General features: G+C 40.6%; 1 protein-coding gene across 3 annotated transcripts in view; it reads left to right on the top strand.

Annotated features, from left to right (window-relative positions):
- Positions 1-504: 504 nt before the first annotated feature.
- LOC125621348 (ATP-binding cassette sub-family A member 9-like) overlaps positions 505-16,108 on the top strand; it is a 53,462-nt gene continuing 37,858 nt past the window's right edge. For 2 of the 3 annotated variants that reach the window (XR_012664870.1, XM_075119198.1), the window contains exons 1-8: positions 505-693; positions 4,337-4,495; positions 5,660-5,760; positions 8,555-8,781; positions 10,198-10,336; positions 13,042-13,227; positions 13,832-13,979; positions 15,701-15,872. Coding sequence is in view for 2 of the 3 variants with exons in the window: in XM_075119198.1 (XP_074975299.1) it covers positions 636-693; positions 4,337-4,495; positions 5,660-5,760; positions 8,555-8,781; positions 10,198-10,336; positions 13,042-13,227; positions 13,832-13,979; positions 15,701-15,872 (1,190 nt within the window). In the remaining variant the exon portion in view is untranslated. Of the gene's footprint in view, positions 694-4,336; positions 4,496-5,659; positions 5,761-8,554; positions 8,782-10,197; positions 10,676-13,041; positions 13,228-13,831; positions 13,980-15,700; positions 15,873-16,108 lie in introns of those variants that run through there. The other variant, XM_075119199.1, reaches the window with a different exon arrangement.

Below are 16,108 nucleotides of genomic sequence, written 5' to 3' on the forward strand. Positions count from 1 at the left end.
ATCTATCAGAGTTCTTTTTCTCATTGCTGCAACAGACAATAGGAGAAATTCTCTCATCTGCGGGTTGTTATCGAAACTACTCTTCACTTTTAATAGTTGATCATGGTTTTGTGGTGACACGCAGAGCACAGTCTTCATATTATATGCACTAATGTAAAATCAGTAAACTTTTTACGAAGTGTTGAGCTTTGTGTTTCATTGACTGAATAGGCGATATTACCGTTTGTATTTGCGTTGCTGCAGATCAGATTTTCAGGCATTAGCGGATGTGAAAGTTGTAAGCTCTGAATGATGTTAAAGTGACTATATTCTGTGACAAGATTTAGATTTTGCTGAAACTTTCTTTTTTTTTTTGAAGGAAAACTGTTCCATCTAAAATGTATTGACTGGCTTTGTTGCTTATCTTATAATCAGGGAGGGAACATTCTCTCTGAAATTGTTGTGCCATTCTCTCTGCTCGTTTACTCTTTTCCATTACTCAGGAATGGGTCCTGTCACTCCTATTTCTCTTTCTGGTGTACTTGATATCAACGTTCACGTATCATGTCCCACATCCTGAAGCGCCTCATGCTTTCCTGGGACGATTAGATGACCCTGCCTATAATGCTACTGGGATTACAGTTGCTTATACACCCATGACAAGCCGCACAAGACAAATAATGAATAAAGTGGCTTCAGACTCTGTAATGATAGGTACGTTATGCCCATTAAATATTTAGATTTGTTATTACTTTAGCTGCCGTACCTGTACTGTGTCTTAACATGTTCTGCTAGTATACAATATTCATAAAAACATCAGAACAGCCATACTGGGTCAGACTAACAGTCCATCTAGCCCAGTATCCTGTCTCCTGACAGCAGCCATTGCCAGATGCCTCAGAAGGAATGAACAGAACAGGGCAATTTTGAGTGATCCAGCCCCTGTCATACAGTCCCAGCTTCTGGGAGTTGGAAGTTTAGGGACGTCTGGAGCAATGTAGTTGCATCCTCCATGAATATATCTACCATAATTCTTTTTTTAAATCCAGTTGTTACTTTTGGCCATATTCTCTGTCATTCATTGTCATGGATAGTTGTGTTTTCATTATCCAATACTTTTAATTTTCTCGGAATGCTTGTGAGTTTTTTGTATTAAGAGGGGTGTTAACAGGCAATTATAGTAACTAATTTTCCATTCCTGATGGATCATGCTAACAAATGTTCACAGTACAGCACAACAGCATCAAGGGAAACATATGTTTATTCCCTTGTGGAATACTCCTGAAATTCAGTTTCATGAAAATATTTACTTATTACTTGCTGATCCACAAGCAATGTTCTGACAAACTTGACTGAATTTTAATGGTTCTTTCATTATTTTAGAAACTTCATTAACTGCACATTGAAGTCCAGCAGTGATAGAAGGGGCTTAAGAAAGGAAGACAGCGGAGTTGAAACAAAATATGTTTTCCCACTGAATACCTGATTATAAATTGCATTGATTAGCTGCTAGCTGGCATTGCAGGTGACCTATGTGGTGCCAGGTTTAGGACCTAATAAGAAATAAATAACTCAGATCAGAAACTTTCCCTAGAATGATATTATAAAACTCCTCCTTTTGTTGACTGGGAAGCAGAGATGCCATAAAACTGTGATCCAGATTTCAAACACCCAATAATTAGAGTACAATGCACTCCTTTTATAAGAATCACACCTATCCTGGATAATTTGATTCTTCTTAGCAGTTGATTCTTACAAGCAGAATTGCAAAGAATGGATTAAATCAACCATTATGTTTTAAACAACTGACTTTTTCTATTCAATTGAGAAACATCTCATTTACCGTAACTAAATTCTTTAGACTTTAAACATATTCAGTGTGGAACAAAACCAACATTCTACCAGCCATACCAACATTCTAACTGAGCAGCATATTATTATTATTTATTTATTACCCAATCATTTAGCTGGTGCTTTTTTTCAAGGCATTATTAATACTGTGCATGTTACAACTTTACACAAAGTGTAAGTTACCGGCGCTATCTACCTCTTAATGTAAAGATCCAAAGATGTAAATTTTTAAAAATCTCTCAAACTGCAACAAATGTAACATATGAAAGTGCGTTATACTGACTTTTATAGCTTAAACTTCAACGTAAAACAACAAAACAGACCGTTTAACAGTAGTGGCTCACATTAACGTTTATTTCAGAGTATCACCATATCTTCCTTTTCAAAGTGATGTAGGAGTTTATAATCATTGAAGCCCCTGTACAATAGACCATTAGTTTTTGTCACATCCTTCATTTGGGTCAAGGATGGGATGATTACCGTGTCATCATAAGAGTCCACCTCTGCATCGTTTTCAGGTTTCACTTCAAAATGGTCTCTGATCTCAGTCACAATGTTATCAGAAACAGGTTGCATAGTAAAAGCATTATCATCAATGTCTATCCACTCTTCAAATTCATGTGCATTGAATCGTCTTGGTGGCTCAACACAATTGCTTCCGCCATATGTGCGATCACCAGACCTCCTTTTCTCCAGCAATTGTTGAAGCACTGATGTCAGACCAGGCATTTGCGAGCATTAAAATGGCATCTGAAAGATGGATCTTCCTGGCCATTTCCACAGAAGTAGCTTTTTTGTTCTCATCATCAGCGTGGTGAAACACCGTGAGAGCCGTTTGCTTATGAAAGTGTGCCTTGGCAGTTCTGATAACTCCCTGGGCACATGGCTGAAGGATAGAAGTTGTGTTTTTTGGGAGGAATTCAGGTTGGATATTCCTCAGTGCTACACCTTTTGTCATGTGGGCTGTGCAGATGTCCATAAGTAGCAAAATCTTTCTCCTTTCACGGCCCCAACTTTTGATTCCAGTCCTTCAGCCACTCACTGAATAGATGACCTGTCATCCTGGCAGCTGACTTCGCAGCATAGAGGACTGGAAGATATCTCACATTTTTAAAACACTGTGGGTTTTGACTTTTCCCAATGATGAAAAGGTTCTTTTCCTTTCCAGTCATGGAACAGGTGAATAGAGCAGTAATTCTTTCTATAGACCTCTTTCCTTCTTTTTTTATTGTCTAATTTAAAAGTGAGAGTGCCATCAGGCAGGGCTCGAAAGTAAATTCCACTTTCATCTGCACTCCAAATGTCGTCTTCAGCGAAGTCATGTCTCATTTCGATCCACTAGTTTTCTAATCATTCTTCACACAACCTAATGTCTGTGTCTTTGGCTTCTCTCTTAAAAACAATCTCATCTTGTTTTTGAAAACACTCAAACCAGCCAGTGCATGCCCTGAGGTTGGTAAGACCCAGGGCCACCACCAGTTTTTCTGCTTTCTGCGTCACCAACAGTCCACATAGGGGGGTATTTCTCTCTCTGGCATTTCTGATCCACTTTATGAAAGCGGCCTCGACCATAGGTGCCTTGTCTGGCCACATTGTTTTTCTGTCTCCTTCATTTTGTATGATGCTCTCCCTGCTTTGAGAATCGTAGACAATTAAGTTGTGGAATGCCCAATTTCTGAGCAGCATTGCTTTGGCTGGTCTTGGGAGGACTATTTCAGAACTCCAGAAGATGGCGTTTTTCATCTGCAGAAAGCGTCTTTCTTTTTCCTGCTATGTCGATCAACTCTCACATAAATGGCACAACTTATTTTTTTACACAGGGATGATTCTTTATACGCGCTACGTGCCTAAAAACGCGAGATGTCATCAAATTCAAAACAGCTTTATTGGCTTATTACATGTCATTGCTCTTGACCGAGTATCATGTTACATGTAGTCAGTGTGCCACTAAATGATTCTTATAAGTAGAGTATTTTACTATGATTAGTATAGAAATGATTTTGTCCCAGTGATTTTGATCACTGTATGTGGTTGATGCTTATATCAATAATTTTTATAAACGGAGTGCACTGTATTAGAATCTAGGTTTTCACTGAATCCATTATTGAGATAAGGACCAGCTGAGAAGTTCAGTTGTATATCTACATATGGATTCCACACTGTTTCTAGGAGAAGTTTGCGGGTGTTGGATCCTGGGTTTTAGTTTGGGAAAATCTCTATCCCTATCTTTATACAGTAGTTATCTCTAGATACAGTGCCATCTGTGGACTAAGATACCTACCTGTTGTTGCATTCACAATTCAACTTAAGATTTTCTTATTAACTTTTTCCCAGCTGATCAAATTGAATGTGACCCAAAGCATCTACAAATATACCTGGCCTAGAGAACGGAAATTCAGAGGGGAACAACACACAGCTGGCAAAACTGGCTAGATGTATAAAATCCCTGTGCTCACGTTTTCGGTGTTGTAGCTATTGATCGTAATGTTTTCTGTATAAACCACAGGTATAAAAACTGAAGTGATGGAAGATGAAACAGCTCTGGAGGCAGCATGGATTTTGAACGACGAAATTGTAGGGGTTGTATTTAACGATGACTTCTCCTATTGCCTCAGATTTCCTCCCAGCAATGTGATTGCTCCAAATGAGCATTTTGGACAGATAGGTAATTAAAAATAAATAAAGATGGCCAGATCCTCAGTTGGCGTAAATTAGCATAGCTTCATTGACGTGGATTTGGCCCTTAGTCTACATGTGAGTTTCTGAGCTAGAAAGAACCACAAATGTAAGTCTGTTTTATTGTTTGTAACAAAATAATAAAATCCAACACCACCAACTTTCTTTTAAATATATAGACAGTAGAAACTTTGGTTTTTTTTTTAAATTGAGGATTTAGGCATATTTCTCCCTTTTACTTGAAATATTCCATCCCACTTGATATGTTACATCCCATTTCAGTCTTTTTCCCGTGTCTCATCATGTAGGGTCCATGCATGACAGATCAGCCTTGTGGTCTAGATTAGTATGCATTTTACACTTTGTTTGCCTTACAGTCTATTTTACACCTCCACATACACTCCATATAAATAATGAAAATTATTAGCAAAATTTAGCAACTGATGGCTGATAAGGACTGAACTAGTGTCCTCAGTCCTGTGGCCTTTCAGGAGGCTACATAGTGAAGTGAAGAATTGATTTGCCGTGGAGACTCTGTCTTCACTTCTCACTTTGAACAGCAGTTGTTCAGGGTAGGAATGAAGCACTTTTGTGCAGCAGGGAGTGGAAGTGCCTGCAGCACGGCAGACCATGGTGTACCAGGTTTTTTTGGTTTCTTCTTTGATTTTGGGTTCTGGGTTTTTTTGGCAGGCAGAAGATCGCAGTCAAGCAGCTTTTATTGGAAACTTTAAAAACGCTGAATCATTGGGCAGGTTGTAAACCATCTACAGAATTAAAAAATATGCCCAGATCCTTAGTATGGGGCTGATCCTGTGCCACTGAAGTAAATGGGAGCTTTGGCATTTCACATGCACTTAAGGCACTAAGGTGGGAAGCAGTGAGCAAAGAGAGACGCTGTCAGGTGTATCCACGGCAATAAGGTCCTGCTATTATTCCATGGGATGACACTGAACTAGTCCAATACACTGCTGATCCTTTGATATTTCCACTATCCTTGGGAGCTAATTGCTTGCTGCTGTTGCAGAGTTATTATTGTAGTCCCATTAAATCTGAATTTCTTGACTTTTGTTGGATTAAAGTCCCAACTTTGATACTGCATTAAAATGATTGTTGCACACAATTAAGTAATGTACTTGGCCTTTCATCTTTGCAGATTCTTGTTATAACTTTTCAGGACATTACTGCGATAGTCCAAGATATTGGTACAGAGGATTTCTATCACTGCAATCAAGCATTGATGCTGCTATTATAGAAGTAAGCAGAATTCTTGCACTGAAATTATTTTCTGTTTCTTCTAACCTGCCCCTTAAACATTAAGCAAAATAAATTCTTCTATGATCAGGGTTTTTTTAGTGCATGGAATTATTACAATGTAAAAAAAGCGACGGATCGTCTTGTGTCGGGAGCTTCTACCAAAGAATGACGTGTGAAATAACTCAGAGTCCTGAATGGGTTGTAGAAACTGACTGCTTTTAGTTTCATCTCAAAAACATGCACCCCTCAGAATCTCTGTGCAAAATTACGATCAGTTTTAAAAGTCACAAAATAGAAATGGTAAAACTTACAAAACGTAATGACACAAAGAACTTCCCAGAACACAAGTGAAATGCAACTCACTCGTGCCCAGCAGCATACGGCCCTAATCCAACTGGAACGTCTAACGGGTACTGACATACAGATTATAGCCGGATGATTATCTTTCAGAAGTAGTCAAGGCCACTTTATAACATTTGAATCTGGCAAGGAGGTTGCAACTGTTCTTTCCAGCATGGACTAGTGGACCTCACAACTGTAATTAATTCCTTTACCATTTTGAGACTACAGATCTACTTGGGACTACATTTTTAAATCCACTCAGAAGCTAAAGCTCGTGTGGAATACATGAGTCCATTTGGTAACTGGAGTATTTGGTTGCAAGCAGGCTCAACCCATGTGCCATGATCTGGGCTGGATATCTGAGGTTTCGGGGTAGAGTTGAAAGGGTTGGTATTGACCTCTAAAACCCTAAATGGCTTCAGACCTTCCTAATTGAGAGAGTGCCTCTCTCCCTATGCTATGCTGCTACAGTTAAGATCTGCAGAGGTACTCCCCTCGGCCCAAAGGAGGGGCTTTTGGAAGGGCATTCTCTGTGCAGGCCTCTTTACTTTGAAATGTGCCCCTCGTCCTTGGTCTACAATGACACAAATTGGTTAAACTTTGGAGCATGCTGTACGGCATGCCTTTTTAAGAAACCTGCTGAATAAGCAAATATTGTAAGGGATTGTGTGTCCGGACAGGGGATAGCTTGGTTTATTTCTGTGCTGTGTGTTATGGAGTTGCTATTTATTTTGATGATATATTGGTCTTGAAATATTTGTCAGAGGAGCCTAGAGCATTCTGAGTGGTGCCTTTTGCCATTTTAGAAAGCTATAAAACAGGATAATTGCTCCTCTTACCCACTAAAGGTCTGAAAGAATAGACAGGGGAGCCCCTGTAGCATGTTCTGAAGGCTAAAAAACAGGGGCTTTTTCAGATCAGCATAGGATGCTAATTTCAGAGTTAGAGTCTCACCTCTGAGAATTCTCTGCAGCCAGTCCCCAGCAGACCAAACATGGGGAATGTTGGCAAGAATGCACAACCTGGTCTGCACTGTTGGAATGACAAAGAGGAGAGGGGCTCTCACTAAGGTAACCTGGCCTCAAAGGTTAAGGGGGGATTTTAAAAGATACAAGCGGCATTTAGGCACATAACCCCCAATTGCACCGTCAAAAACCTCCCGCTAGGTTCAAATTCGTGAAGGCTCAGGAAAGAGCCAACTCTCCATGACGGTTTCCATCTACTAGGATATTTACAGGAACATCCCTGACAAGCCAGGCCTCGAGGCCTATCTCACATCTATTTCTCACGGCTTGAAGGCTTTTGGCTGCAAAATACAGTGGAAACAATTGTAATTTCTAGCATCAGCATCGATTCCAAGGTCAGAAGGGACCACTGTGATCATCGAGTCTGGCCTCCTGGGTAACACGTGATGTTTAAAGAGCAGTTGATGTTGGTTTATGCTTTGACTTCACCTAATTTCTTTTTTAAGAAATGTTTTTTTAAATGTTTTGTTCACAGATCTCTGCCCTGTTGCTATTCTGTTCAAGTTCTTGTTTTCTGCCCGTCTCCATTATGGGTCCTAGCACTGGATTTTGTTATGTGCAACATTATAAACTCAGAAAGGGAGGTTGTCAGCTGAGAAATTTAGTGTTGTCAGTGTTAGTATTAAGACTAACCATTTTAATATGCAATTGTCTTTTATTGGGGAAGTGCCTAGAGGCCCCATTGTGCTAGGCACTGTACACATATGTAATAAAAAGACAGTCCCTGCTCCAAAGAGCTTACAATCTAGGCATATGAAAAGACAACCCTTGCTCCCAAATGAATGAAAACCAGCCGGGGGGAAGAGGAGAGAAGACCAAGACAACACTGAAATGATTGTTTAGTATAATAAGCCGCATTCTCAGCACATCGGTTCCCCTGCTATTGAGTGTTTTGCGGTAGCAGTGAGCTTTAAGGAGAGACTTGAAGGAGGGGAGCGTTGTGGCTTTGCAGATTTACATGGAGCTCCTCCTAAAAATGAGGAGCAGCCTGGAAGACAGAGTGAAGGTGCTTGAGAGAGAACTGAGCTCGCGAATCATGAAGGCTGTCGCTGCTGGGAGAGTGGGGGCACGTGGTCCTGGCTTGATGTAACATACGAGAGGTGATAGGTTGAGCAGGGGTAGGCCTTAAAAGACTGGATACGTGGTGTTTGATTGAAAGATGAGAGTGGCCCAGAGTAGGGAGGCAGAAAAGTGGTGATGAAATTAAAGCAACAGGCTAGGAAGACAATCTCAGTGTCAGTATTTTGAATGGACCTGAAGGGGGAAGTCTGCATTTCTCAAGGCCAGAAAAGAGAAGGTAGCTGTCGTCGGAAATATATGATCAGTTTACAGCACCACTCACAATATTAAGTGACATGTTATAACCTTGCACTATGACCATATTTCATTACATAAAACGAAATTAAATGCTCACTTGAATTTTTTAGATGACGACAAATCATTCTGTCTGGGAAGAAATGAAATCGATTAGTGGTGTCCGTATGGGATCATCATCTTTCAAACCATCAGTTACCCTGGAACACAGTTTTATCATTTTTGCTGTTGCAATGTGTTTCTCTCCATTTATGCACTTTCTGTCAATCAGTCTTACAAGAGAAAAAAGGAAGCTCAAGGAATTGATGAAGACTATGGGGTTACAGGATGCAGCCTTCTGGTGAGTAACACAAGTAGCTGAAGTGCATAGGTTTACTGTCTTAAGTTAATAGTTGCCAGAATACATATATTCTTCAGTATTTGTAAAATGAATTGACAGTTTCAGTTCAGCTTCTCATGGGCAGGAGGGACTCTCAGAAAGAAAACAGCCGACCTCAATTAGATTGGCATCCTTATAGATAGCCTAAGCAGAGAGGCCAAGGACTGAGTGGACATTACCTCGTTACCATTAGAGGTTGTCCCTTCAGAATGTGATCGAGGTGCATTGTTTGGGGCAGCGTGTGGAATCTTGCTCTGCTACTGCCAGTATTTTTCGAAGGGGATGGAGGCCTTCTTCAGTTTTCTAGGATGATATCCTAACAGTAACTCCACTGGAAAACTTTACAAAAAAATGTAACTCTTAGGACTTGCGAACCTCCATTTAATGAGCTGGTGCCCTTTAAAAAGTTACCCAATTTTATTAGATTTGGTGTGCCTAACATGTTTTTACTTAACATCAATAGGGAATATAACAATGGTAAAGGGGATAAAAGTAGAAGAAAAAGGAATAAACACTAGGAAGCTAAGCAGAGGTTAGACAGAGCTGATGATATCATTGATTTTTGCAACCTGAAAGAGAGGCAATGTCGTCATATGAGACCTGTAATAAGACAACAGGTGTGGAAGCCAACTATGAATCTAGAATGTTTGCTTTTCTTAAAAACCCTGGGATCCAACTGTACCAACTAGAACTATGTATAGATCTCCCCTTCTCACAGGGCTAAGGGCTTGGACACTTCCAGGGCAACTTTCCCTCCTTGTCTTTAGACTCTGTGCATACAGAGTGGTTGGTTGGAGGTTATGAGCATCATCTCTCACTAGACTTATGGAAATGAGGGCAAAAATATAATACAGCCACAGACTGTAGTGTTTTCCCCTTCTCATTCCTCTACCAAGTCCCTGCCAGGTATAGGAGTCCTGGCAGCATAGTCATAGCTGGCCTAGAGACCCATAGCTGACACAGATGGATGAGGCTTCCAAGCAGATGGCATTGCAAATCATTGGTCCCCTGATATCTGTGATGTTTGGGGACAGCTGGTTCTCTGTGGAGGATGGGGGGTGATGGTGAATGAGACAAACGGTACCTCCATTGGTGGAAAGATTAAGGAGTACAATCTATGTGAGACCTGACAGAACTCTCCTTCCCATTCAACCTTCTTGCTCATTTCCCATGGGAGGGACAGATGGGTTCCCAAGTTCATTGTCTGGCAATCTCCTTTGTATAATGCCTTAATTGACAACTGTATGTGAAATGTTGCTGTGGCTTTTCCAGGGATATCCTAAGTATTTGAACTAACAATGGGATTTACCATATGGCTGAAATCATGACAGCAGTCATCAATTATCCAGAAAGATAACAATATATTTTCATTTTTAGGTTATCCTGGAGTTTGCTGTATACTGTTTGTGTTTTGATTATGGCAAGTCTGCTGACAGCTGTCACAGTTAATGAATATTTCTACACAAGCAGCTTCTTTCCAATATTACTTCTGTTTTTCTTTTATGGCATAGCATCTGTAAGTTGGGATTTTAAAATGAAATTTCTCCATTTTCTAAAGTTAAAATTTCTATGAGCCACATTGCTGCTAGTCGTAGGGCAGATTGGAGAGTGGCCCAACACTGTAGCTTTTGTGTAGTCACACTAATTGAAGAAGCGATTTCTCTAAATCTCATGTAATCTCATAATTGGACATTATTTGAATTACCACCCGAAGAATTTACAGACACCAGACTCTGTGGGCTATGGACAAAAGTGAATTCTAATCTCAAATCCATCCACAAAGACTGATTTTCTTTACAGAACTTTGAGAGACGGAACACATAATGTCTGTGCCCATGGAATCCTTTAGTGGCCGGTAAATAATGAAATGATTTCTGTGCTGCATGCTGCTTTAATTTTATGAAATAAAACTGCCCAAATATAACTTTTTTAACTTCCCCCCCTTCTTCCCCACTTTCGTAGATAGAATATGAGAGAGTGATTCCACTTGGCTCTTAAACTACAGTAGTCATGATGTTGATCAAGATTTCCCACATGAACATGATTCGTTGGGGGAAGAGCGAACATGGCTACTATAAAGGGAAATCATGCCTTGTTGGATCATATTAAAGAAGTTCTGTATTAAAATCACAAATGAGTTTGGTTCCCCAGAGTTTAAATTCCAGGGTATTACTAATTAAGAGGTCTCTTGGTTTTTGGTACTGTTTCTCTCCCTCTCTGTGTGAAACTTGCAAGCTGCTAATTGTGTTAGTACATTCTAAGACAGAGTCTGTTCTCAAAGCAATTCACAGAGAGAGAGACTCAAAGCAATACTCTAACAACAGAAACAGCACCCAGAGACTCCCCACCCTTTTGTTGTATTAACCATTGTGATTAAAATAGAGATAGAGGATGTATGTGGATGGATGCTTGGTGTGGATAATAACTGAATGATCAGGGAGGTGCCAGCCTAAGAATCCAGTGTCCATCGGCTGAAGAAGGCGTCAAGTGGAAATAACCAGAGGACCCCACCCGGAGGGCAGACTGGAATCCACCCAACAGCCTCAAGAATGGGAGAACCAAAGAACAAGATAACATCTTGGAGCCGTCAGGAATGTGCTATCTGCTGATTGATTCAGCAACAGCATGATGAAGCAATTCCCATAGACTGCCATAGGAAGAAATTCCTATAAAAATGGACTCTGGAAAGTGAGAACTTTGGGGTCTGATTCTGCAAACCAACTTCCAGGAGCATCAGATGAGCATCTGACAAGGCCCTGCTCCCTCCTCATGTCCAGGCCACCTGGCCAGTGGCTTGGAATGAGCAACTCTAAGGCTGGTAACTATGATAACAACCTTGCAGAACCTGTGTGTGTGTATGTGTTTGTATGAATGAATGTGTGAATAAATATGAGATTGAATGGAATGTTATAGCTATAACTAACTGCTTACTATGATTCTTTCTGTATTCACAATAAATGTGGTATTTTGCCTTTTTCCCTTTAATAAGATCCTGCTGGTTTTTATTTTATTGGTACAACAGCCTCACCAATCTACTAGAATTCTTTGAGGGGGTCAGCAAACATGTAGACAAGGGCATTCCTGTGGATATAATGTACTTGGACTTTTCAAAACCTTTGACCAGGTTCCTCACCAGAGGCTTTTAAGCAAAGTAATCAGTCATGGGATAAGAGGGAAGGTCTTCTCATGAATCATGAAATCTCATGAAAAGGCAGGGAAAAAAAGGTAGAAATACATAGTCAGTTTTCAGAATGGAGAGAGGTGAATAATGTGCTGGGACTAGTGATGTTCAATATATTCATAAATGATCTGGAAAAAGGGGTAAACAGCAAAGTGGCAAAATATGCAGATGATACAATCTGCTTTGGACTTAACCATCCTGAGTAATTTTGTAAGGAGTTACAAAGGGACCTCTCAAAACTGTGTGACTGGGCAACAAAATGGCAGATGAAATTCAGTGTTGACAAATGCAAAGCAATGCACATTGGAAAATATAATCCCAACGTCACAGACAAAATGATGGGTCTAAATAGGCTTTTAGATGATGAAGGGAGGATATGGTAGAGGTCTATAAAATCATGAATGGTGTGGAGAAAGTGAGTAAGAAAGAGTTATTTACTCCTTCACATAACACAAGAACTAGGGTCATCAAATAAAATTAATAGGCAACAGGTTTAAAACACACATAAGGAAGTACTTCTTCACACAAGACATAGTCAACCTGTGGCACTTGTTGCCAAGGGATGTTGTGAAGGCCCAAATTATCACTGGGTTCAAAAAAGAATTAGATAACATAGGAATAGCCATACTGGGTCAGACCAATGGTCCATCTAAACCCCTATCCTGTCTTCTGACAGTGACCAATGCCAGGTGCTTCAGAGAGAGATAAGTTCATGGAGGAGAGGTCCATCAATGGCAATTAGCAAAGAAGGTCAGGGAGGAAACCCCATGCTCTGGTGTCCCTAACCCCCCAGGGGCCTGAATATGAATTAGTTTCAGTCTGAAGTGTTTACAGCCAGTCAAGTCATGAACTTCTGAGGATAGGCAGCATCTTAAGGTGCACAGGTGCAGCTCCTGCTGACTTTAGTCTCTCCAGTTTGTCTCCTAAAGGCCAACTCTTATCTCAATGCCTCTCTCTAGCAGTCCGACACAACGTGTAGGATGCATTTTAAACCTCTGATGGAAATGTATTCCACTAACTAGAAACTTCCTTATCTGCAGATCCATTTCTGTTTCATGCTCAGTTCCCTCTTAAAGAAGCCTAAAGTCACCAGCTCTGTTGGATTCCTCCTCACCTTTTTCTCTGCATGTCTGAGCTTTATTACATTGGTGAAAAAACTTCCTGCACCCTTGGAATGGGCTTTGGGTCTATTCTGCCCCTTTGCCTTTATTACTGGAATCTCAAAGGTATGGTGAATTATTTGGAACACGTATGCAGTAAAGCTGTAACTGGTAGCTAATTGGCTGTATGTGCCTGAAATTTGCCAGGCTAGGTTACTGTTCATTGTGTATTATGGTAGCATTTAAAGTTGCCATTGTTCTAGGTACTGTACAAACACTGCCCCAAAAAGTTTGCTGCTCGCTAGTTTTCAAGTGTCCAGCAAGTGCAGTTTTCAAGCATGCCTACACATTGGTTAAAAACTGTCCGTTTGCTGCAGTTTCCCCTTTGAAGAAAGCAATCATGATATGTGAATATAATTTGTTTGTACTGGATTATATTAGAAGAGTCTGACACATGCCCCAAAATGGTGATATGAGGTTGCACTTTGCTGGTGTGAATCTGTTTCTGGAGCACTTTTTAAACTTTGGAATGAAAACGTACACGCTCCCTATCGTTAGTAGAAATGTATTTCTCGCGAGGAAAAGAAACTAAAAGGAGTGTGGGGTAATGTAGTGCTGGACTTTCCAAAGCGTCTCTGGATAACTGTGTTGCATAAAATTCATCAAAATTCTGACTGTACGTACCTGTGTTTTCAGCTGAAGATTCTTAGTCTGTTTTTTTTTTTTTCAGATTTTGCATTTAGAAAAATATGGAATGGGTTTCTATTTTTCTAACATTATGGAGGAATCATATGCTGTATTTACAGCCTATGTCCTGCTGATTTTTGACAGTGTTTTATATATGCTATTGGCTATCTATTTTGATAAAGTTTTGCCTGGTAAGTATATTTATAATTAAAATACTGTAGATGTTTTTTTATACATAGACTTACGCCTATAATTTTCTCTCTTTCCCCAGGCCCCCAGCCCCCACTTATTTCAAAGCAGTATAAGTGATGATAGAATAATGCTGAACAAAGGAAAATGTAGAATTAGAATTTACCATCCCACATTGGGTGGATCAGCTAATGTCTCTTTCATCTGTAACTGGTGTTAAACAATATATCCAGACATCAGACTATAGATTGGGTGTGGATTCCTAAATAAGCCCAACCAAGAATCAGCTTTCATATCCCACTTTAGGTTGCCTTTAAAATACACTGTAATTAACAGAGACAAGCAATTAGCTTGTTGTTCAGATTTGGCTGATGTTCACAGCTGGGAATACTAACAGTCATATCAAATTTGGACCCTTGAATATGAAAATATCGTCCAAAGCTGAATGTCCCACTGCTCCAGTACTTGCTCTCTGGCATCATAAACTGTATATACCAAAGTTAAGGCAATCCAGAGCCCCTGCCCCATGATCCTGCTTGCCACTTCCAGTGTCAGCAGCATTCCCCACTCCTTCCTGTCTCCCAGCAACAGAACCCCCTTTTCCCCCAGGGGTAGTAGCAAATAAGGGCATATACAAAACTTATCCCAGCAGCCAGGGTGTTTCTACTTGCATGTGGCCCACTGCCCTCTTTCCTCCTGCCACATAGTGTGAGAGCCCTCAAACCAGTGGGTCCTGGAGCAAACACCCTTTTGGAATGGGTCAAACCTCTCACACCTATAGACTCAGGTGGATGTTTCTGCATTTGGTTTCCTTCAGGTCACAGTCTCAGCATTTCCTTTGCAATGACAAGGGCTCAGAACAGAGGTTTTTAAATGGTATCTGAGATTCAGAGGTCATTAAATGACTCCAGGAGCCAGCGTTCTAAGCACAGACCTGTGACTATGGCAGATAAAGCTAGGGAAGCTAAAGAAATACCAGTGACATGCTCCTACCTTTTAAGCCATTGCCGTCAGCCTGATAAAATGGCCAAAATTATTCAGCCTTTTTTCGGAAATGTGATTTCCCTCTTCCCCTTCCATTTTGAGTGTGTAGGGTTTTTTTTTTTCTTCCCATGATAGCTCAAATCCTGAACCCAGCACCTGGCTCTGACAGTTAGGACAGGTGCTTGAGAGATTAACCTTGGGCCCGATCCTCTGGCTGAAGCTCCAGGACAGAGGCTACTGTAGCCTAATGATTAAAGTAGCCTCAGTAAAGCTCTATATGAACCACCTGTGCTGAGGGAGGGGGGGAAACATCTGCAGAGCAGTGGATTCCCTCCTGTCTCTTATGTGCTGTTATGCCCAGAATGGATTCTGTAACACATGGACGTGTGAACCCAACCACACCTAGCCCTCCTATTTTGCTGTAGAGCTATACCAGTTCTTCTAACAATTGGTCTTTTTGTGGCCATAGAGGGGTGGATTTGCCCAGTGCTGAAATCAATAAAGAGTCAGATGTTTAAAGGTATTTGGGTGCCTCAAGATGCCGATAGGTGCCTAATGGGATTTTTAAAGGATCTAAGGGCTTAGGCACATTTGAAAATCCTGCAAGGTGCCCATCTATATTGTTAGGCACATAAATACCTTTAAAATTTTTGACCCTAAAACTGTTTATTGCCATGAATTATCTTTTAGTCTGCTATGCCTTGATAAACTAAAGATTCATAGTCTTTGTTTCCAATAGACAAATACGGTATGAAATATCCCCCTTTGTTCTGCCTGAAGCCATCATACTGGTGCCAAAGCAGGAGAGGTTATGGTGGTAAGAGACCTGAAACGGAACAAAATCATGAACGTATCTTCAATGACAGCATGGAGCCAGTGCTTCCAGAATTTGAGGGGAAGGAAGCCATCAGGTACGACACTACTGCATGTAAGAAGAAACCTATAGATTACATATTGTATCGGAGGATTAGCAGAGCTCACCTGCAGCTGTTGCTATCCCTGCTCCAGGGATCAATTTAGCTTTACTTCAGCCTACTCAGCTTTCCCCTCCGTGGGATTTTTGCGAGAATATGTTCTTTCACAAAGTAAGAGTACAGCGTTAGGTCAAACGCTATTACAATGCAGATGAGATTAGGAACCAAATCAG

The sequence above is a fragment of the Caretta caretta genome, chromosome 14, assembly GCF_965140235.1.
Source record: "Caretta caretta isolate rCarCar2 chromosome 14, rCarCar1.hap1, whole genome shotgun sequence".
In the NCBI taxonomy this organism is placed as follows: domain Eukaryota; kingdom Metazoa; phylum Chordata; order Testudines; family Cheloniidae; genus Caretta; species Caretta caretta.